Below are 25,217 nucleotides of genomic sequence, written 5' to 3'. Positions count from 1 at the left end.
GCTGTAAATTTTGATATAAAGTTGACATTATAACATTGTTATTAAGTCACTAACATTGGTGCTGAATTGTGCCACGGCACCCACTGCAACAAATCAGCAATTAGGTTTGATCAGTTCACTTTATTATTACAAATTAAAGTAAATATCTGGTTGGTTGCTGAGGTTAACAGTGCATATTACACGTGTTAAGGTGGCCAAACACGGAAAGATGTGCTTGTTTGGCGAGGTCACCAAGGGAGGGGATCTTCTCCCAATATGCCCTCCTAAAGGTGGGCAATATCAGGCTAATTTAATCGTTTTGGCGCTAGGGCCAATGATCAAATTACAACATCGGGTATAGGCAGTGTCGGACTGGGATGCCCACCAGAGGACCTTAGACCATGGGCCCACTCTCCAAACAATTCTTCATCCACTTCTTACTCCTTATATATTCCTAGTTTTTTTTATCTTTACATACTGTAATCTATTCTTCTATATATTTAGTTGCTTTGTTCCCATAGAAAAATAAGTAATGCCCATGAATGAGGCCAAATGGCTAGAAACTGACACCTGGGCCCACCGAGAATTTTCCTGGTATCCCTGTGGGCCAGTCCGACACTGGGTATAGGCACCATCGGATCGGAGACTGCATAAACGAGCCAATGCGGCCCTAGATCCGACAGGAAAATCAAACCTGCCCAATCACGATCTGGCCAATTTTAGGCCAGATGTCGGTTGGGTAGGTCCATTGGGGGTGCCCATACACAGGCAAATAAGCTGCTGAATCGGTCTGAAGGACCAGAATTGGCAGCTGAAATCGGCCCGTGTATGGCCACCTTTAGTCAATTAGCTCTTGTGCCATTAATGTTTTTGATTCGTTTCTATAATAAAGATTCTAATTGTTCCTGATTGAGAGAAAACTGAAAGCAGGTTCATGAACTGCAGGCTGCTTTATAAGAGGCCGAATACCGATACATGCCTGTGCTGGAGCGGATTGTCTCAGTCCCCACTGCCACACCCAACAGGTCATATTGATTGAGCCGAGAGCCATCAGGTGCAACAGCTACAGATTTGTTAGAGCCGTTAGTCCAGGAATAAACAACCTCTGTCTTGGGGTACGCATCTAAAGATACAGAAGCAGAGTATTCTTATTTCGAAACATAGCTACTGAGGTTGAAAAAAAAAACATTTGGATAATTCATATTTAGCTATAGGTTAATACAGAGATAAAAATGCGGGGTAATCTTCAGATTGTTTCATACAATCTATATTATTTTCCAGTACATCTGGTTCATGGAGAATATTGCAGAAAAAAATGTCTGTAGCTTTCCTAACTGTATTCAGACACCTCAGGGATTATTTTATTTTCCCCTGGCAGAAGGGCAAGAACACTGTGGTGTGCCCCTTAGTGCTCATCCATGGAGCACTTCTGCCCAGGGAGATAAACAGGGAAAGGTGTGAATAGAAAGGTTTTATTTTGTGATTGCCATTAGTTTACATTTAAAGCTGGAATAATGCAGAAAGGCCAAGAGTTCCAAACTTCCAAAAAAATAGTGAAGATGAACTGCTACTTGTCCTGGAAAATCACTGTCTATATGACAATAAAAGCTGACCTGTTCATTATTACACAAAATGCACATTATTTTATTAGGTTTAACATTACAGCAGTCAAATGATATTAAAGAGGATATTTTGTAAGAACTGTAACAATACATACAACTTCCAAATTTCAGGGGACAGGCGTGAACATCCATAGGGAAGTCTTCAAGATGCATTGTACACTCTGCATGTATTGTGAGCCTGAAACACAGACAAATAAAAAATAAATTAACATGTAGTGCAGCCCTATAAACATTCCACTTCCTAAGCCCTCTTTGCCACAGACCACAATGCTTGTGAACCACTGAAATATTTGCATCAATCATTGTCTGGTTTTAATAGTCTAGGCAGTGCTAGCAGGCTTTATTGGGTTGTTTCTCATTTGAACAGTCTTAATACAATAATTGCTATGTATTATCACACTTAAAGGACAAGAATAACCTTAGACGTGGGTATTTTTATGTTTGGTACAGCATTTAACCCCTTACACTTTCTTTTTGGATACTGCTTATACTTGCTGTCCTGGAGCACAGGCTTGCCCATGCCTGGGCATTACAGACTTTAAAAGGGACCTGTCGCCCTAAGAAATAATTTCTAATTCTTTTTTTTTTTTGCTAGTTAAATTATATAAATGATGTAAATGATATAAATCTTGTTTCCTTCAGTTTTGAAATTCACAATCACCACATACAAGTAGGCAACATCTTATGGACACTCTCACAGTATCATCCCAGAATATTGTTATGGGGACCTTATATGGGGCCTTATGCTCATAACCATGCACAGGATACATAATTACAGAATGTAAAGAGGGAGGTGGAATGGGAGGAATGCTGTGATATCTAGGAAGTGCAGAATGGAAAGAGAAAGTACCTCACCTGAGGCATAGAGATAGGGCAGCCAATATATAAATTACAGCTGAAATGTTTCACATACCTTTACTACAGGTATCCATGTTTTAATAAAAGAAAATATGAGTTTCTAGTTTAATTCGAAAATGACTTTTATTATACAGCTTGACAGGTCTCTTTTAATGTGCGTAAGCACCCCCGTGTAGCATCGGGTACAATGATACCATGGGCAAAGAGGATCTTCTACTGTAACACTTCTACAGACTACTGCTTGTCACACACTCTTCAGTGCATTGTATTATAGTAGCCGTTATTAGCCCCATGGTTAATCTTGAATCCCAACTTGGAAAACATATAGCAGATGTTTGTATCTAGTTAATAAACTAGTGCACACTCAATATAGTGGGACAAATGCCTGAATGCACAAAAAAGTCACATACAGAAAAGAGTTTGGCACAGCACATGACAGCGAAAAATACTTAAATATACAATTTATAATTAGTGCATAAGAACCAACATTTCAGCTCCACTCGTGAGGCTTCGTCAGGGCCACAGTGTTACAGACCCTACAGCTATTTAAACCACAAAAAAAATGCCAAAATTAGGCCATTGCCATTGTGACAAGTCACCTCCCCGTTTGTGCAAACCTTAATGCCTGATAATACAAAATAGTATACAAAGTAACACACACACACACATATATATATATATATACACTATGAGATCAACTTTGACTGGGCTTCAGTTATTTTATTCTAGTTTTCAGTCGCCTCACCTCATCGTATAGAGCAGAGTGCCATTGTCAATAAGTCGCAGTAATTTGTTAGGTGTGGTCATGTTATGAGCAACTGATTTTTTCCCATTATGGAAAAAGGTATCGGGAGTCCAGATTTTGCTGGCAAGTAGATTATTTAATGGCAGCGTCCTTATTGGACCATCAAATTTTAGTCTCTCATCCAGCCAACTCTGTCTGAAGAATACATCAATAGTATATTCCTGTGGGGGCAAAGTAGAGAAAATAAGTGCTTATTAGCATTGGCTTACACATTAAAGACCGCCCATCACTGGACGATATAAACAAAGTATGATGCTTTTATGTACAATAATTATTTCTCCAAGCTTTTACATACCAAAACACAAATGTGCAGAGATTCTCTACAGGACAATTTGAATTTGAGATGGCCTGGTTTGCCTGACATTGGTACAGTTGTATGTGGGTCTAAAGTGAAGTTTATTTTAACCAAAATTCTCTATGAAATGGCCAAAGAAATTGGAGCAGACTGTTAATTATTGGTAATTATATATAGTCAGTGGATTATCATTAATTAGCACAATACTTATTTGTTTGGGGACATTATCATGGAACTGCTGGCAAAATTTTAAGCACTATGGTGGCTGCAGGCCAGAATGGCAGCAGAAAGGAAAGTTTTTTTTGCTATAGAAGAGCAGTGGCCAGCTCCACGATTAGGTAGCTCCCGTCATCCCCAACTACAGTCAGGTGATCCCAATAAAAAGGGAAGGTGGCCAATAAACAGGGCAACCATTTGGAATTTAAGGCTAATGCCACACGAGGCGTAGGGCTGAAATTTTTGGCAAGCGGATAAACGCTTGCCGAAAATTCATCCCTACGCCTGCTACTTGTGCCTGCACCCAAATGAATGGGATACGCTCGGGTGCAGGCACATGTAGCCGATATACGCATGAAAACGCGAGACTTTGCATTCTCACGTGTTTTCGTGCGTATATCGGCTACATGTGCCTGCACCCGAGTGTATCAAATTCATTCGGGTGCAGGCACAAGTAGCAGGCGTAGTGCTGAATCAGCCCTACGTCGCATGTGGCATCAGCCTAAGTTGGAAAGTAAGTTGCAGGTAAAACTTAGTCCCTGTGGAAAATGTATAATGAAACTGTAGAATTAATAAGGTTAAAGTAGGACTGGCTAGACAGGCATAACTTTGCTGTAGATAAGCAGCTTAAATATATTGCAGTATGAGGATAAACAATCCCTTTTTTTTTTTTCTTTAAGAGGATGGCATTTTAGTAGCTTTATGCACAAAATATCCTAAGGCTCCTGCCACACACGGTGGATTCTTCTTGGCTGAGAATCTGCCTCATGTAGCAAAAAGCAAAATGTCTTAATGTCCTTAATATATTGATAATGGGTGAGTGTAGATGATTTTAGGTAAATAGGTAATCCCTTCTATGGGCTTCCTATGCATATTTCTAAATGTTACCAGTAATTAGAAAGAATGAATGTGTCACTCTCTGAGCTCCTTGGCTTTGGAATCCTAGTGGAGATTTTTATATGTGTATTTGGATGCGAGCTTACTTAGCTATTCCATTAATATTTGCTTAATGAGCTACTCTGGTATTGTAAGAGTAAAATGTAGATGTCTGAAAAGGGCGGCAGCTTTTGATCATTTCCAGTGGAAATATTCTAATCAATGGAGTTGACCCAGGCCACATGCCCATGAACAGACTCTTGGGCACATTATATATAAAAATAAACCAGCATACTGCCTGTTATAATTGGTGTCATAGTGTCCTATGGGATCCCGCCCCATAATAGTCTATAAACGTAACATGACACAGATCGTTTTATAGGATATAATACCATGTTTATTTTAAATGGCCCAACATTTTAGAGGCTCTAAGTTACCCTTCCTTAGGATAAAGATCACATTTACCAATTTGAGGTAGAAAGTTTCATTTTTACACCCTGCTGTCATGGCATTTATACCGACCTCTCTGCTAGTATGCGGTATGTAGCAAAGACTTCTGGGTACCTAAGGTAAGATGACCCAGAAAACATGGGAATTAGTGTGAGCAATGAGTGCTGGAGGTTGGGACTAATAGAAAGAAATAATGCTATTAGGCTTATACACTTATACCCACCCCTGAAGAATTCAGAATATATTCTTATAAGGTCCCAATCTTTAAATGATGGAAAGGTCCCTTGGCCGACTGGCAAACAGAAAGATGTATGACAGTTCATACACAATGATTGCAACATTCTCTTGTTACTTTGTATGGGCCTCATTACTTCAAAGTCAAAACAGCTTGTTGATGCCTATAATGTGCATGGGCAGATTTCTAGTTTGGACATATCCTCAGGATCCCTGTCAGAACTGATTATGGAGCTGATATACATGCTCAAACCGCAGGGCAGCCTGGTCAGACTGTGTGCCCCAGAGCATCAGAGCCCCCCGTTTAGCTCTCAGGCACAAGACGATTCCTCACATTCTGTTCAGGAACCTTTCAAAGTGTTGAGGGATGTTTCAGAAAATGTAGGAAATGCTTGAATCAAACCAATGAAATCTGCACAATTTTGCTTAATCATTCAACTCATGTCTAACACAAACTAAAAGCCGATGTCTGCAATGAGCTCCTAGATAAGTTAATATAAATATTAGGCTCCTATTTATCCAAATTATAGGATGTCAAGATGCTGAGCCACATTACTGCCTTTGCCACTGTAGGGGCCTATAGGGTTTACAGTCCCCTACATATCTTTGTTATTGACCATAGGTAAGTGAAAGTTTCCTTGCACACATTAATATAGTGATTGGAAAGAGATGGTTCTTCCTCTTTGGCCTTCCATCCTCTGCCCAGGTGGACATGTCAGTGAAGCCAAATGTTAACAAGGCCCAATAAAGGGTTCTGCCCGATATGGACGACCCTTCTAGAGAGAGTCAAGCGCAGGGCCGGAACTAGGGGTAGGCAGAAGAGGCAGCTGCCTAGGGCGCAACGATTGGGGGCATCAGGCAGGAGCCTCTCTTGCCTACCCCTAGTATGCAATCAGCACACCACACTGGGACCCCCCCCGTGAACTGCGCGATGTAGGTGCAGGGGCGAGGTTGCCAACCGGGTTGCCTAGGGTGCCCGGTCGGCTCGGGCCGCCCCTGGTCAAGCGAGAAACCTTTTTGCCAAGATAGAGTTACACCCCCTTTAATTGGTCACCAAGCATTGGTTTCCTTAGTAATAAAAGGCTTAGGAGGCTTGTACAGTTATGGGACCCATTTTCCAGAAAACCCGTAGTCCAGAAAGCTCAGAAATACAGAAAGGCCATCGCCCATAGACTTCATCTTAAACAATCCCATTAGCACCAACCAAGGAAGGCATATTTACTTGTTTGACAAGGTCGCCAAATGAGCATATCTTTCCCCTGATATGCCTTCCTTTGTTGGGTGATATCCTTATGGGAAGCAAAACAATGCTATTGGGTTTATTTAATGCTGAAATTATTTTTCATAAGCTTAAGCAAAGGACACCCAAATTACGGAAAGATCCTTATCTGGAAAAAAAACCCTGCTGGCAGCCACCACTGAGGGAGGCAATGTGGAAAAACAATTTAAAACAATGTGGTTAAAAACAGCCTGTTTTTGGAAGGCAATTTAAAGAGCCATGCCTTTTTCTGAATGCATCACTACATACAAGAGCGGTGGGACAGGGGCATTCCTTTCATGCTTCTTATTTGCACAAAGGTAGGGACACCCATTAGATCCAGATTTAAAGAAGACATATTGGATAAATGGGAAAACCCTAATTTTGTAGGCAATTATGAATAATATACGGTGCTGGTTTCACTTTGGCCTAAACATTAACCCTATCTGTAACAATGGCCCTTTTATTGGAGCTCCCTATAGATCCTATCACTTCTCTGTCTGAGTTTGAAATGGAGAGTGGGCGTGTCCTAACTGTCCCTGCCAGAAGCACAGTAGGAGGGGGAGAGCCAATCACAGCCCTGCACTTCCACAAGCAAAGGCCGGCTTCAGTTCCCTATCAGGTTAGCCTAGCTGCTGATTGGTTCCTATCCTACAGTGCAGTGTACTGAGAGCCGCCTGCCCCCCTGCACATTCAGAGAATTCAGCCAGCAGGAAGTGGAATTAATGGGCGGGACTAGTGGAGTTTTGGTGGAATTTCTCAATAATTCAGTCTGAAATACAATTTTTTTAAGAACATTCCTTCTATATCTAGAGGAGTATAATTCTCTGGTACATTCATAATTTTTATAGGATATGCGTCCTTTAAGGCTGCTCTGCACCAGGCTAAGTGCTGCTAAGTGTATTGTATTGTATTGTACAGTTATGGGACCCATTTTCCAGAAAACCCATAGTCCAAAAAGCTCAGAAATACAGAAAGGCCATCGTCCATAGACTTCATCTTAAACAATCACATTAGTACAAACCAAGGAAGGCGTATTTACTTGTTTGACAAGGTCGCCAAATGATCATATCTGTCCCCTGATATGCCTTCCCTGGTTGGGTGATATCCTTATGGGAAGCAAAACAATGCTATTGGGTTTATTTAATGTTGAAATTATTTTTCATAAGCTTAAGCAAAGGACACCCAAATTACGGAAAGATCCTTATCTGGAAAATTCCAGGTCCCGAGCATTCTGGATAGCAGGTCCCATACCTGTACATAACTCTACTCTCTCATAGCTAGCACACAGACACACACAGGGAAAGCCACTATGGGAATTACAGTCTGTCGCTTCCAGGCCAGTATTATACATACTGTAGAAGGGCTTACACACTGGGAGCATACGGGCTTTATGTGACAGATAAATTCAGATTTATTGCCACAGAGACTTGATGTACTGAGAACTCAGCAGCACAAATTCCTCCCTCATTGCTTAATCTGCAGAGAAACAGCATTTATCTCTCTAAGCCTGTCTCACTGAGAATGTTAGTTTATATGTAAACTACATGAAGGGATTGCTATCCAACCCAACGCACCTGCCGGAAGGGAACGCTGCACGCTGTGTCTTCATCCTACGAGGTCAAATCTGATGGTGTCAGACGGAAGAAGATGCAACACACCATCCAACTTTATGTAATCTGACCGGAGATGAGATTAACACAGGCACAAAATCTTGTGCTGTTGTATGGTGTTGCATACCGTTGCATGACAAGATCACATACAATCTGACCCACAAAATCTGATCAAAATCTCCTGTGAAGTTTAGCCCATAAGGTCACAAAGAGCAGCAGGGCATGAGATGTGAGAACAGGCAGACAGACCTTAATTACTTAATTAATTACTATGTACCCCATTCAATTCCAATAATTAGAACCCAGGAAACATCTGCTGACAAGCAAAAAATGTAGGAGGAGAAACCTCATCACAGAAATAAAACAATGGCTTTTATATTTTAGATTTACTATTGTGGTCTAAGCTGCTAGTTGCAAAAATGGCCAGTCAGCTGAGGTTAGTCAGGTCCCGCTGGTCAGTCTGTAGCCCTTACTTTGCTACACTGCCACAGACTTTATAATGTACAACAGTGACAGAAAGTCACCAGCGCGACAGCATCTTAGATTTACTAATGTGGGCTAAGCTGCTAGTTGCAAAAATGTGTAGCATTACAACAATATATGTGAAGAGGATGTCGCCAAATGGCGTGTGCCCAGCTCAGATGTGCCAGTTGTACCCAGGGTCAGACTGGCCTACCAGGATACCAGGAAAACTCCCGGTGGGCCCAGGTGCCAGTGGGCCCTTCTTGCTTCTAACTATTTGGCCTATTTTATGGTCATTCCCTATTTCTGTATGGGAAAAAGAGATGGAAGGATAAAGTAAAGAGACTTGGATGATAAAGAGGTTGAGTGAGGAGAGGAGGAATAATAGTTTAGAGAGTGGGCCTATGGTCCAAGGTTTTCTGGTGGGCCCCGTGGCATCTCAGTCCGACACTGGTTGTACCTACTTGTAAATTAGGTTAAAGGTGCATTCTCTCTGTGCTCCCAATAATGTGTGTCTAAATTATATACGAGATAGGGCATGGGTGGGGGACAGAATATGTGCCACCTACTCCCGCCCCTCACAAATATAGTGCTGCAGAAGTAGGCAATAATGTATTTGTGGGGGTAGCTGCAGGTCTCTGTGCAACATGCTGCATTCCACCTGCATTCAGTGCTTACATGTGCCTGTGTTAATTCAGCCACATAAAGGAGAATGGGGTGCGTTTCTTCTTGCACTCCCCTGTAGTGGAACGTCACTGCAGCAGAGCACAGGAAAGAAACGCTCATGAGTACAAGCCCTTAATATTAAGTACCCCTAGAGAATCAAATTGGGATAAGCCAATTACTTGGTCCCTAGACCAAATGTACTATGTCAAATAAGATATAAAGGCTCATTTATCACAGGGAGGCCAGTGATGGAACTAGTGTCAGCCGGGACCCGATACAGACATTGCACTTCAACCTTTGCCAAGCTCCACCACCCAAACTTGTGTCCCGCTAGCACAAAAAGCATTGCTGTCTGGATTGTCACTCCTGCAAAAAAACCCTGCTGGCAGGCCCCAAGGGGGTGTGGGCCTGAGTGCAACTGCACCCCCCGCGCCCCCAGTAGTTACACCACTGAGGGAGGCAATGTGGAAAAACAGGTTCAAACAATGTGGTTAAAAACAGCCTGTTTTTGGAAGGCAATTTAAAAGAGCCGTGCCTTTTTCTGAATGCATCACTACATACAAGAGCGGTGGGACCGGGGCAGGACGCGGGCATTCCTTTTCATGCTTCTTATTTACACAAAGGTAGGGACACCCATTAGATCCAGATTTAAGGCTGCTCTGCACCAGGCTAATTGCTGCTAAGTGTATTGTATTGCATTTATAGCGCTGGTGTTTGATTAATAAGCCCTATAATATGAAAAGGTTTAAGAAGCAGTTTCAATAGAGGCTCCTCACAGCACCGCTAACTGCGTATAATATTTCTCTTATCCTGCAGCCTCCAGCTTCTTATAATAAACCTTTGAATTCTACCATTTCTGCCGTGAGTTCAAAAGCCTTCAATCTAAATGATAATTAGATATAGTAAAATGTAATCTGGGACAATAAGGCAATAAAGTGCCAGAGTCAATATCTCTATAAATTAAGTGATGAGCATAAATCTTTAAAGAGCCAAGATGGATGCGGGTCAGTGTATGTATGACAGTTGTATGTTTTTGTATCTCCATGGATACCTCTGCTCCCCAAAGGCTTCACAGTCCTAAGCCTGTGTATTACCATGGAAACAAAGCGCCACAAAGCCACTTTTCATCCAGCGAGAACGATGGTTACTATGGCAATACAGAGGGCAAGCAGAGAATCAGAATAAGGGGTGAGATCAATCAATACAATCTATCTATCTATCGATAATAATAATAATGTATCTGTTTATCTATCTACCCAGTTTATGTGTAATATCATGTACCATTTGACATTCCGGTATTATCATGGTCAGGCTACATATTCTCTACATATTCTACATATGTTTTGCACTTATAAACTGGGACAATCATAAATGTGCCCTTACTTGTATAAATAAATGAGTATAAATGCAATATAATCCCTTTGACCCATTCAGCATAAGTAAGCTTTATCAGAAATGTCTTTGTAAATACAGCCATAAGCACTCACAGAAACGCTGCACTGAGTCCTCTATCAAAAGAAACACAGGATTTCTTGTCTCCTTTTTTGTAAACATGTTCTTAAAGGAGAAGGAAAGGTAAACACTAAGTATTATCAGAAAGGTCTATGTAAATACAGTCATAAGCACTCACAGAAACGCTGCACTGAGTCCTCTATCAAAAGAAACACAGGATTTCTTGTCTCCTTATTTGTAAACATGTTCTTAAAGGAGAAGGAAAGGTAAACACTAAGTATTATCAGAAAGGTCTATGTAAATACAGCCATAAGCACTTACAGAAACGCTGCACTGACTTCTCTGTCAAAAGAAACAAGATTTGTTGTCTGTTTGTTTTCCTGTGCCAGAGACACACAGCTCTCTCCTCTCTCCCCTCTCCTGCTCCCCCCTCCCTCAAGAATGCTAAGAACTCACTCCCCCCCCCTTACTTAAGGGCACTATTGAGAAAACTAAAGGTATGCCCGCAGCTTGAGATTAACTCTTTATTAGCCTTTCCTTTTCCTTTATGGTATCTGACTTCCTCTCTCAGAAAAATCCTTCATTCCTGGGGCCAGAGTCTGCGCAGCTCTCTCCTCTCTCCCCTCTCCTTCTCCCCCCTCCCCCCACCCTCAGGAATGTGTGATTTGAGCTACCAAGGGCTAGAGCTGCAGCAGGAAGCTATGGGGACTAAGCTAAAATGGCAGCTGCAATCTTAAACAAACCGAGGGAGCTTCTAGGGCTCTTTAATCAGGTATGGTAAAGCTTTCTGCACAATAAATAAAGTGTTCTACGTGGCACTAATGTGGCCAATCTATTGGCAATAAAATTCCAAAATGACTTTTCTTCTCCTTTAATGTAATTTTTGATTTTCAGTCTTATCTGTGTTAGAAGGGGTTTTGGCACACACAGAGTATCTATGACAATGTGGAAAAGGCCTGTTTCCATCTGCCCCATCTTGTTTGTGCACTGACAGGCATAGCTTGGCCCATAATGCACAAAATCCACCCATGTTTGCACAGACTGGCCAATGCCGTGCCTGTCAGTATGCATACAAGATCTGCTCAGCAAGTGCCCCACTGGGCCCCATGTGTTTCTTGGGCACCCCAGCAGTTGCAGAGTCTGCTTCCTCTATAGTTATGCCCCTACTCAGTGGAGCTTACAAAAGGCCTGCTGCCTGCTTATGGGGTGGGTTGATGGATCCATTAATATTTATAAAGCTTCCACTGAATAAACAGAAAGTATCAAAATTCTGACACGGTTTCTAGTAAAATGTAAGTAAAACATTTCTTTTTGGTTTAATATAAAAAGGGGTTGTACAACTTTTGCTGTGATGCAGAGAGTGCTATTTTGAGACAATTTGCAACTGGTCTTTTTTATTATTTGCAGAGTTTTTGATTTATTTAGCTTTTTGTTCAGCGGTGGTTTGAAGGAGAGACAGGAATATGACTAGATGGGGGTCTAGATAAAAAGATAAGTAACTATAACAATACAATTGTAGCCTCACAAAGCAATAGTTTTTTTGGCTGCTGGGGTCTATTTAAAGCTGGAAAGAGTCAGAAGCACAAAGACAAATATTTAAAAAACTGTAACAAATAAAAAATAAAGACCAGTTGAAAAGTTGCTACAAATAGGCCATATACTCAAACCTGAAGGTGAACCACCCCTAAAGCTTTTATACTTAAAACACGTGCAGTCTCACCTGCAGCCTAAGCTTCTGCATCTGCACATTGGGACAAATACCCCCAAGGGCTGAATACATTGTTAGGAAACTTAGAAACTTTCGAACTTTAGATACAGCCATACAATATGTATCTACATTAACCACTAATTAGCCATGCAACCTAAGGATTTTTGACTGGCTTTAATTGGATGAGCGGGCAGCTGTCCTCATCCATTAGATAAAGGCAATTTTCCTTTTCTTGTGCAGCAGATAACTTTGGAGCTACATGTTAAATCTATGGGTGCAGCAGATTAATGTGTCTTTCCCTGCTAAATCGGTGCGGTGCAGATGTTGCCTTGGTTAATCCTTGTGGTGCCAACGTTCACTGAATCCCATCTGTGCTGTTTTGGTTTAGGATTAATATGAACAACTCAGAGATTTAAAGCTGGTTGCTCTTTCGCTGCTATTAATCCAGACCCATATGAAAGCCTCATTCTGAAGTTCCCGTTAGTAATCAGTTCAGATTCCTGAATGGCTGCTTGGAGCCAAGTGCAGTCTATAGTATGCATCTGCCTCCATAGCCAGCCCTACCACATATCTATTATTATTTCTGATTATAAAAAGATAGTTTAAAGCTCTAAACACTACCAAGGGAGACCAAGACCTTATTTACTAATGGGGCTTAATGCAAAGAGCATGCAAGGACTCATTTATAAATGCAGGTGCAAAGTGCTAGACACAAAAATGTAAGCAACCCAAGATGCTTTTATTCAATATGAATATTTTTGTCTGTGCAACACACTAATCTGGGATTCTTTTTCTGAGGAGCAGGGAACAGAGAGCTTTCCCAGAATGAACTGAAGAAGAGTGGGGCAAGGCAACACATTTAAACCCCAATCCAGGACAGTGGGCTGGTCTCTGAAAATTGGGTGGTGTAGGATACGTATGAATGTATAGTTAATTGATGGTATTTCTCGTGGTCTTGGCAGGACAGGACTTGGCTAAAAATCACCAAAACTTCTAATATGTACACAGATTATGTGAAAACACAGGGAGTTGCTTCTAGATCACCATTAAGGCCCAATGAAGTAATACTATGCTGCATGGAGAGCTAGGCCAAGGCACCTTCTGACTTCTTGTAATGGAAATCTGGTAAACACTAAAGGAGGCCTTTGGGAGCTTTTCAGTGGGACAATGGCTGCTTAAGCAAGACTAAAATGGCAAGCTGAGTAATACCTACACAGATACTTTGGAAAATAAAATCAAGTAGTATAAATATAATTTAAATATTTAAATATTCTTGAATGAAATAAATAATAATAATGCAAATATGTATAGTACACCAAATCAAATTTAGTTGCTAAGGTTTTTCCATTTTGGGGAAAAATGCACTGACCTGAGAAAGTTCATTCAGCAACAAGAGGTCTTCCGCATTCACCCATTATCAATATATATATTTTGATCAATATATATTCTACTGTACAGCACTGCGTACATAAATAGCACTTTATAAGTAAAGATATACATACATATATGTACATATATGTATAGGACATTAAGACATTCTGTGCATTAAGCTACCAAGAAATGCCCTCCCCGGTCTGGCCAGTCCTACACTCACTTTTATCTGATTCATTAAGAATTCTACAGATTCAATAAACATTTAACAAAGGGACAGAGTTTTACCTGCAGGGATCACCTGCCTGCCTCACCTGCCTAACTTCTGGTACCCCCTGTGATTTCAGTGATTTAACATTTCCTTTTCCATTAAACCAAGGGTGCCAAAAAGGTAAATCACAATCTACCAGCAGATTCCAAGCTGATGATCAATAGTCCAGCAACACGCACAGTTCTGTGGCAATTGCAATGTGTGGGAGATATGCCATGAGAGGGCAGTAGAGAGTTAGCTGCAGAGGTTAAAAAAGGACTATGTGGTCACTGGTCCAGACTGGGGAAAACATGGTAACATAAAATTATCCTGCAGGTGTTAAGGGGTACTCAGTAGTAGTTAGAAGACATTAGCTCAGGGCTGCTTCCATGACTGCATGTACTAGTTACACAAGACAGGTAGGCAGCTGAGGGAGCATGGGCAGCTGTAGCCTCAACCACAAGAAAGTGTGAATAGTGTCCTGGCAGATATTCTGTCACTGTTGTTGTAAGGAAATGCTTGTCCTGAGAACTGAGCAGCATACCTCCCAACTGACCCGATTTTAACAGCTCAGCCTGCGGTCCCGGATTCTTACTGAAAAGTCCCTCATTTCACTTTGATCTCCTGCACTGAATGCCGGAAAAAGATACAAAGTTTCTCAAACTTAATTAGATAAGTAGGCTTTTGGCAGAGCCCAGAATACTCACCACCTGCATTTAAATACAATTGGAACTAATAAGCTAAATAGGTCTCTTGGGGGAACCTTCATTAGCAAAACTGTAATAACACATAAAACAAGACTTAAAACTCCCAGCGTTCAACTCAAAGTATTCAAACTTTACATAACCTGCTAAATTTTGTAACATTTTTGCCATGTTACGCATGCCATTTAATTTTGTCCCATTTTGCATTTTTCAAATGTTGGGAGGTATGCATGCCTAGTATACAAACTTGAACTAAACTGCAATTACACAGCATAGTTTAAAAAGGAATAACATAACACAAATAGGTGAGCGTGACCCATTCACAACCAACACCCTCTTCAATAGACCGACTATAGGCAAAGTAGAAATGGACCCCCGGACCTACCTATATACCTAAATATATGATATTTGATATCCTCTCTTCCCTTATTTCCTATTTCAGTAATCCACAGAATTCCGACTATCTGTATTACTTGTTAAAAAATATAAATAAATAGTTACAAAAAAAAATGAATAACATAAGGAAGCAGGAAAGGCAAGGAAAATGCAAAGGAACTTAACAGACAATTCACTCACCATATCTGTGTCTGACACAGGTCCAAAGCTGGTGACATAGATATCTGTTTTTACTTCAGTCACAGAATCTGAGGAGAAATAGATACATTTATGCAACAAACAATTAACAGAAATGAACAGAGAAAAAAATTCTCTAGCGTGGAGTTAAATCCAGATTATACACTACACCTGCTATGCATTAATATTTTTCCATATGCAGGATGGTTTTGCCTTTGAATAGTTTAGATAAACTCTTTAGCAAGTCCTTTCAACCCATAAGGGTCAAAACTGCATCAATAAGGGGTCTAGGTTACTGCTACAGATTTACTAATACAAGTACCGACACACTTGTGTGCCTAAGGATATGATAATAATCATTTTTAATAATTCAGACTCGGAATATTTTATACAAAAATAAAATATATACTTATACAAAAATATTTATTGCTCAGCAGAAGGCTACTAACAGGTTTAGCACAGAGAATGTGTTATATGCATTGTCGTGTGTATGTATATCGTAGGTGAAATATGGATTCCACTATTTAATACCGCTAGATAACTACAGTTCTTTCCAGAGATGAAGCACTTTATTCAGATTTTCAGGCCCAAAGTCAGAAAGTGGTTACATATCTTTTGGAATGTGCCCACAGGTTATATTTTATAGGGTACACCCAGCTAATGACTTTTCCCTATGCCCTTGATTTTTGAAAACAGCAACCCCGCCTCATTATACTATTTCATAACTGCTTACCAAACTGGGGAATAGTTCTGATTGGCTGACAACAAGTTAAACTAGCATTATAATGACATTATTTCAGCCAAACTTGGTTAAGAAGTTTGAGAGTTAAATCTCTGCTTCATCGGTGATAGGGTTAAAATTGCTTAATGCTGAATTTACACAATTTTGTTTTCAATCACGAAGGTCTGAGAAAGTATTACTTCAGTTGTTATGATTATCCTCATTATCTTGTCTGTCCAAGTTGCTCCGGCCTTGTTTATCTCAGCTAATATTCAAGGCTAAGAGATCATAATAAAGCTTCAGCAGCTAATTAAATAATTTCTGTATTTCTACTAATAATTGCAATGTACCCACCCATGATACGTAAGCATAATGGGATGTGTTTTTCTATCTACTATATAAGTAATATCAAAACAAAATAAATTTGTACTTGTTTGCAATACACATACTGGTTGTATCGTTTGTACAAGTTCCCTGATCAGTGCACATGCGCAGACGATATCAGATGTTTCGCCGACATACAGATTAAATCGAACCGGTTCGTGACTGCTTAGATACAGTGCAGAGAAGCACAGACAGAGTTAAAGAGATTAACCCTTACAATCGGGTGACTAAATTCCACAAAATGGCAGTAACGTGAACCACTGGTGGGAAGGCATACGCTTCAGTAAGTCACTCAAAGTTTCCTTCGTTTATGATTTAGCAAAGGGTGTGCCTTCCCATTGGCGGCTCACATTATTGCCGGTGGGAAGGCATTTCGGGGAGATTAGTTGCCCAATGTAGCAGAGATTTAACTTGGGCGACTAATCTCCCATGGGGCATTAACTATCTAAAGAAATTACCAGGTTTGGCTTTACTTTATTTTGACATGACTATTGCATCATTCATATCAATTTCTGCTATAAAGAACATGGTTTCATTAACAGAATAAGTTATAAAAAGACCTCATTGCTTTCTAAGGGGTGCTCTTTCTACTGTACACTGATGAACCAGGCTGGATTTACTTATTTTGCCCCCCCATGTCTAACTGCTCTGCCAATAACCCCTCAAAGCCCTATGAAGCTAAACCCTCATGTTATACATTCAAAATAATTATATTTTGGCCAAAATGTCCCACTAATATCTCATTTTCACTGCATATTTGCACAGGAACGGGTAGCCTCCCTCATGCTTACATCTGTTTTTAAACTAGCAAACTGTGGGCGAACCCAAATACACAGAACACTGGTGGAAGCTAAATACGATTCCCACACTGGGCCAGATTTAATTCAGTGAGAAAAAGTTTGCTTTATCAAATGAACACTTATGGACAAGATTCAATTTGAGGAGAAAAAAACTTTTCTCCAGCTTCAGTTCCAGTTATTTTTTTTGTACTTGGGACCAATTCACTAGTAATATACTGAGGAAATGATACTCTATGGGTGGTATAACTCAGGGAATCATTTAAGATTTCTTTTGGTGGAACATGATTTTTATAAATACAATTCTGTATTTATCTGTACTCAAATTATCATTGGTGCACTTTACCTGAGATACCATCCCTTCAGTTTTGCCCCAATGGTGTCATTGCCTTCCATTCCCCCATCCATTCTGCATGGTGAGCACAGCTATTAGACTGCATTTATTTCCCACCTATTTTGCTTTTCTTCTACTAAGGACTTAAAACTCTCCATGTTATTTGCTTGACTGACTCTCCAATTACCTCTGTTTCCATGGTAACTCTGAATTTAAAACTTGCCTAGTGTTCATACCATTGGGCTGGAGTGTAGAAGTTAATACAAAACATATCTTAAATACTTAATAAAAACCCTCACATAGTGTTTGATGGTAAGTCCCTATGAGTTGGTGGCTTGTACATACACACTGTGAGAGAGTGAAGTTACCCTACTCTTATCCATGTTTTACACATCTTAGATCAGATATTAGACAGTGGGCCAGTGATACAGGATACTGTGCATCTTTATTCAACCTCAGCTTCTACATTGTAATTTCGTATTGTCCACAAACAGAGGACATTTCTATATCATTAATGAACTAATGCAGGTGGCACTAGGGTTAAGGCATTAATAGGGCAAGGGCAAATATCACATGGGTGTTCCATCACAAGCTCTAGCAAATTTGTGAAAGTACTGCCCTCAGTCTACTTAAGGGTGAAGACACACAGAGCTACTAGTAGCAGCTACTTTTTCAAGGCTACTAAACTCCAGAAAATACCCTGCCATAGACAGTACTGAGAATTGCCTCTGCTAAAACACACAGAGACAATTATCAGTAAATGATCAGCATTGTCTTTTTTAGTAGCCACGACAAGTAGCTGTTACTAGTAGCTCTGTGTGTCTTTACACTAATACATACACATTTGTAATTCTAAAGAAAATCCAGCTGTGGGAGGAGCTAATGTGACTTGAAGGAACATCTAAAGTATAATTTGTTTCTTGCTTTTATTTTCTTATTGATCTGAATGATTTGCTTCTAGACTCACAACCTCCATACTTGTATATGTTTGTGATAGAGAGAAGCCAAGCGAGCGGATCTGAAGGTGCATGGCCACCTTAAGTCTGTCATTTTCGGTATTTTGATGCAAATACCTTTAATGAAAGTGGTTTACGTGCAACTGACTATGGGGAAAAAAGCAGGTTGGCCACTTCGATTGCAGATGTAAATGAGCCCTTATTTTATTCATCTTTTGTGAGTGTGTTTATATTCAATTTGCTGTGATAATTTGCAGAGTGCATGTTAAATGTGTCATTAAGATGCTGATTTTAGCACGAAGCAGTCATAGTTTCCATGGTTGAACCCAGAGTTCATAGAATATTTGATAGAGACTGTTATTGCTAGGTGTCCTGGTGTGATCTCTATTCTATTCAGTCTGTTATTGACCACATGCTGACTGAAGAATCTCTCTATCAGTGGAAGCTGTGTCAGTAACAATGTTAATCTTCAGGAACAGCAGGGGAGACAGTGTGACCTCAGTATGCTTATTATTGCACAATATCCCATATACTAGACAGAAAACAATTACAGAAAGTCTGAAAAAAAGAGATCAGTTAAATGGCAAGAACAACAGTAAAAATAACTGCTGTGAATATATCATCAATAAATTGCTGTAGATTACAAAAGCAATGTAATCTTCCATTCCAGAACTTAAAGGAACAGTAACACCAAAAAATGAAAGTGTATAAAAGTAACTAAAATATAATGTGCTGCTGCCCTGCACTGGTAAAAGTTGTGTGTTTACTACAGAAAGTCTACTATAATTTATATAAATAAGATGCTGTGTAGTATGGGGGCAGCCATTCAAAGGAGAAAAGGCACAGGCACATAGCAGATAACAGATAAAACACTATTGTATTCTACAGAACGTATCTGTTATCTGCTATGTAACCTGTGCCTTTTCTCCATTTTTCCAGCTTGAATGGCTGCCCCCGTGGCTACACAGCAGCTTATTATATAAATTATAGTAGTGTTACTGTAGCAAACACACCCGTTTTACCAGTGCAGGGCAACAGTGCATTTTTATTACTTTAAAGCTCTTTCATTTTTTGGTGTTACTGTTCCTTTAATACTGTATGCGGAAGTCAAATTGCCCAATTACAAGAACATATGGCAAATATTTAAAAAAACCTAAAGCTCTCCCAGTACTCTTATACTCTTATATAGTTTCTCTCTTTTCTCACATGTCCCTTCCTTTTGCCCTTCTTACCATTTCTTGTTTCTTATCTTTTCCACTCCCTTTTGTCTTCTTTCATATCTACCGTCCCTTATTCCCACTCTTCCCACTAGTTTTTAAAATGTGTAAAAGGCTTCTACTGCATGTATCACTGAATTATATGTAAAAAAATAACATTTTACATTCCCGAGGGCTGAATATGTAGACTAGTAAACATTTGATCCATTTTCCAATCTCACCCCCTTTCTCTCCTTCTATACCTTTTAATTTTTTCACTTCTTCCTCACTTTTTTATTCATGTTTTACCTTCCCAGTATTACAAGTTTCCCATCACATTTTCTAAACCCAGATCCTTTATCTTTCTTTGCCTATTCTTTCTGATGAATATGAGCGTCAGTGGCTGCAAATGTGGCAGTGTGATGCACTTGTGGGACTGCATGTTGGGTTTAAAAATGCTGCTTGGTGTAAAAGAGCTACGAGGTGACTGGAATTTAATGTGTTGCTTTATTTTAAGAAGAGGAGTGGCAAATCCTAATGTTCTTGTCACAGCTATGGTCAAGAAGCCTTCCTCTGATCTGACTTCCCCTTATAACTACAGGCCACTGTACAACTCACTCCTGCCTCTCCACTCCGCGTTTATTGAATGAATTGTCTCCAACCATTTGCTGAACTTTCTGCATACTAACCATCTTTTTTGACCCCTAACAGTCAGGTTTCCACACAGGTAACTCTTCTAAAACAGCTCTAAGGAATGTCATCAAAGGACCAGGGGCACTATTCCACACTCATACTCCTGGACCTCTCTGCAGAGTTCAATACAGTTTACCATTGTCTACTTTGAAAACATCTCCAAATGCTTGGTATCAGCAGTTATGCTTTATCCTGCTTGCATCCTTTCTCACTATGCACTCCTTCAGTGTAACTGTTTCTGATACTACCTCTTCACCTGTTGAACTCTCTGTTGGGGTGCCCCAAGGGTCTATCTTGGGGCCTCTTCTCTTTTCTCTTTATATTTTCTCTCTTGGTAGCATAATCACATCATTTTGCTTCTCCTATCACCTTTATGTAGATGACATACAGATCCTCCTTTGTTGCTTGATCTCAACCCTGCTATTCAGGCAAAAATCACGCAATGCATTTCTGCCGTAGTGCCTTGGATTGCTGTTCACCAATTTAAGCTTAACATGTCCAAGACTGAACTGCTTATATTCCCTCTAAACCTGCCCCCTTCCCCCTGTTTAACATCACAGTTGGCAACGTCACCCTGCATCCAGTCTCCCAAGGATCTCGGTGTCTATGTGTCACCTTAGACCCATTCCCTACATTGCATTGCCCACATTGCATGCCTCACCAGAACATGCTGCTTCTTTCTAAGAAACATTCAAAAAATATGTGTCTTAAGCATATATTTATTTATATTTACTGCATATCCCTGTTTGTGGGTTTGCCTTGTAAAGCACTGCGCAAAAAAGTGGTGCTATATAACATAACACTTATCTTGAAACCTTTTATAGTGTATGTTAGTGATGGGCGAAAAGTTTCGCCAGGCATGGATTCGCGGCGAATTTCCGCGTTTCGCCATTGGCGGATTGTTTCGCGAAACGGATGAAAAATTTCGCCGCGGAAAAATTCGCCGCACGTCCAAAAATTGTTGCGGCGTCAAAAAAGAATAGTCGCGGGCGACGAAACAAGAGCCGCGCGACAAAACAAGAGCCGCGCGACAAAACAAGAGCCGCGCGACAAAACAAGAGCCGTGCGTGACAAAATAATAGCCGCGGGCGACAATTTTTTTTGTCGCACGACATTTTCGCCGCTTCGCGAATTTTTCGCCGTTTCGCGGATCTTTTCAAAGATTCGCGAATTTTTCGGCGAAGCGAAACGGAACAGATTCGCTCATCACTAGTGTATGTGTATTAGGAATTGCATTAAATTTCTTATATATATATATATATATATATATATATATATATATATATAAATAATCAAGAGATAAAGTCACACAATGCAGGCACTCACGTAAAAGTCCATTGTTGTGGCCTGGGTGAAGTCCAAAAGTGAAGATATAAAAAAAAGAAGAAAGGGTCCACACTACTAAGGATTTAAGACAAAGTAATGTTCTACAAATAAAGAACATTACTTTGTCTTAAGTCCTGAGTAATGTGGATCCTTACTTAGTTTTCATATATATACTGTATATATATATATATTTATAAAGTTCTGTATAGAAATACACATATTTACAAATAAAGAACATTACTTTGTCTTAAGTCATGAGTAGTGTGGACCCTTACTTAGTTTTCATATATATACTGTATATATATATTTATAAAGTTCTATATATTATTATTATTAACATTTATTTATAAAGTGCCAACATATTCCGCAGCGCAGTATATATAGAAATACTGCTGACCTATACAGTATGACCATTTCCCCAAATCCATACCGCATTAAAAGTAAACACACCTAGAACCCAGAAATACCCAGTCATTTCCCCACAAGTCATAGCCTTTCTTAGACCTATGTGTCCATTCAGTTGCTAGGGGGAACTAGACTTGTCATTTTATTACATTATTCCCATAGAGTCTAAACTTTTTAACAGCACAAGTACAGTCACTTACCTCCTAAACCAGGTCTAAGCCGGTTATCATATCCATCCAGCAGCCTGTCCAGGATCCTTGTGAATATGGTTATATTGTCTCTGCTGTCATCCACAACCTCTGGGGCATGTTTTGCGGACAGCCTAAAAAACAAGGTATTTTGAGATTCACTTTCAAATCCCATTAACTATATATATTCCTGAGGTTACAAGTTTATAAAATCCTTCTATAAAAAACAAAAATATGGCATGTGCATTTGCACTTATCCCTTATAGTAAGGCAATAGGAATTCGGCAAGAACAGGAAGATTTTGTTTGTTGAATGTATGGTAAACTACCTATATTATTATTATATTATAATAAAAGGCACTAAGGAGAAGTAACCTATAGCAACCAGTCAGCAGGTAGAATTTTCTGGTCACCTGTTTAAAACTAAACATCTTATTGGTTGCTATGGGTCACTGCTCCTGGGCAAAATCAGTGCCTTTTATTATATGAGGGATAGATATAGGTGAGGGAAGGCAATAATAGAAGGAGGTGGAATCAGTGAGAGAGAGGGACATCAGGGAAGGAGCTGTTAGCGTATGTAGGTTAGTAAGAGTAAGCAAGCTAGGGAGACTGGATCAGACATTATGGGGGCACAGATATCAGTAAAGGATGAGAGATTATGGGGGGGGGGACTTTAAGGACAGGAAGATGTACCAAGCATCTGTGAGGGAATGTCAATTGGTGCAGAGGGGGAAACAGGGTGTCTGTTTGGAGAACAGGGTGGAAGCAGTGATAGGGTTTACAGGAAGGTAGTGGTACCTCCCAAGTCCTTTAACACACTAGATAGGACCTGACCAAAATAAAACTTCTGTTGGTGTTTAAGGGTGAAGACACACAGAGCTACTAGTAGCAGTTACTTGTCGCGGCTACAGAAACAGACAATTCTGATCATTTACTGATAACTGTCTCTATGTGTATTTTATCAGTTCCCAGTATTGTCTGTAGCAGGGTATTTTGTGGCGTTTAGTAGTCATGTCAAGTAGCTGCTACTAAGTAGCTCTGTGTGTCTTCCCCCTAATATAGCCTCTGCAGATGTAGCACATTAGGTTTAGACTTCATTATATAGATATTTCCTTTGCATGACTATATGGAAATTTAGTTCAGATTTAACTCTGAATATCACACACTTGTTCCTGGGTGAAAGCTAAAGTATCAAATTAGGGCTTTGGCTAGAAGTTTGAGAAAAAGGATTTCCTTCTTTTCCCAAGGTCTTTACACGTATATTATATCTTTGGCCTTATTTCCTTTCATTTACCCAGTTTATTCAGCTTCGTTCTTCCTGTGAGTCACATTACTGTATCGATGCCACCAGAACTTCAGCACTTTGAAGGTACAGTAATAAATCTGGCTATGGAATTCTAACCCTATCTGGCTATGGAATAATAACCCTATCTGGCTATGGAATTCTAACCCTATCTGGCTATGGAATAATAACCCTATCTGGCTATGGAATAATAACCCTATCTGGCTATGGAATAATAACCCTATCTGGCTATGGAATAATAACCCTATCTGACTATGGAATTCTAACCCTATCTGGCTATGGAATAATAACCCTATCTGGCTATGGAATTATAACCCTTTCTGGATATGGAATTATAACCCTATCTGTATATGGAATTATAATCCTATCTGGATATGGAATTCTAACCCTATCTGGCTATGGAATTCTAACCCTATCTGGCTATGGAATTCTAACCCTATCTGGCTATGGAATTCTAACCCTATCTGGCTATGAAATTATAACCCAATCTGGCTATGAAATTCTAACCCTATCTGGCTATGGAATTCTTACCCTATCTGGCTATGGAATTCTTACCCTATCTGGCTATGGAATTCTTACCCTATTTGGCTATGGAATTCTTACCCTATTTGGCTATGGAATTCTTACCCTATCTGGATTTGGAATTCTAACCCTATCTGGCTATGGAATTCTTACCCTATTTGGCTATGGAATTCTTACCCTATTTGGCTATGGAATTCTTACCCTATCTGGCTATGGAATTCTTACCCTATCTGGCTATGGAATTCTTACCCTATCTGGCTATGGAATTCTTACCCTATCTGGATATGGAATTCTAACCCTATCTGGCTATGGAATTCTTACCCTATCTGGCTGCAGCAGGAAGCTAGGAAGACCAAGCTAAAATGGCAGCTGCTGTCTTAAACAAACAGAGGGAGCTTCTAGGGCTCTTTACTTTACTCTTTACCAGGTATGGTAAAGCTATCTGCAGAATAAATATAGTGTTCTAGGTGGCACTAATGTGGCTAATCTATTGACAGTAAAATACCAAAATGACTTTCCTTCTTTAAACAAGAAAGTCAGTTATTTTTACTTTACTGCACTGCTGGCCCTGGTATTCCAAAGACAGATGAGGGAAGGAAGAGGATTGCTCAGTTGCATGAACAGTTTCAATTTTCAGCTAACAGGAGCACCAGCCCAGGGTTTCAGGTACACCTAGAGTGTTTATGACAGTACTAATCCTAACCCTGTGGGAGTCGGCCATAGTGGGCCCTGTGGTGCCTGCCGACCCAGCCCACTTCTTCCGCTCCCCTCACTGGGAACTGCATGTGCCGGTGGCCTCCTATCCAGGACTGTGTGCGCTTGCACTCCCACCGTGATTGCGGAGGGCATTTTGGTACTCAGCACCACAAAGGCCTGGCCTAGGGCAGCATGGTACCCAGCCGCACTTGAAATTTCTCACACATGGAGCACTGGGGACCGGAGGTAGTTGCCCATAAGAAAGTGAAGGCTTGTAGGGCAGGACTGTATAGGAGTGGAACAGA

The 25,217-nt window shown here is 40.2% G+C and overlaps 1 protein-coding gene across 2 annotated transcripts in view; it reads right to left on the bottom strand.

Annotated features, from left to right (window-relative positions):
- The window catches only part of gabra3 (gamma-aminobutyric acid (GABA) A receptor, alpha 3), a 44,646-nt gene that overhangs the window by 4,120 nt on the left and 15,309 nt on the right, over positions 1-25,217 (bottom strand). For both annotated transcript variants that reach the window (XM_002939197.5, XM_031891916.1), the window contains exons 3-7: positions 22,405-22,526; positions 15,396-15,463; positions 3,205-3,425; positions 1,697-1,779; positions 959-1,102 (exon numbers count right to left, since the gene is read on the bottom strand). In XM_002939197.5, coding sequence (XP_002939243.2) covers positions 959-1,102; positions 1,697-1,779; positions 3,205-3,425; positions 15,396-15,463; positions 22,405-22,526 — 638 coding nt within the window. The remainder of the gene's footprint in view (positions 1-958; positions 1,103-1,696; positions 1,780-3,204; positions 3,426-15,395; positions 15,464-22,404; positions 22,527-25,217) is intronic.

Source organism: Xenopus tropicalis, chromosome 8 (assembly GCF_000004195.4).
Source record: "Xenopus tropicalis strain Nigerian chromosome 8, UCB_Xtro_10.0, whole genome shotgun sequence".
Taxonomy (NCBI): Eukaryota; Metazoa; Chordata; class Amphibia; order Anura; family Pipidae; genus Xenopus; species Xenopus tropicalis.
The sequence above is the reverse complement of the archived record's forward strand: the minus strand, read 5'-3'. Positions and strand labels throughout refer to the sequence as shown.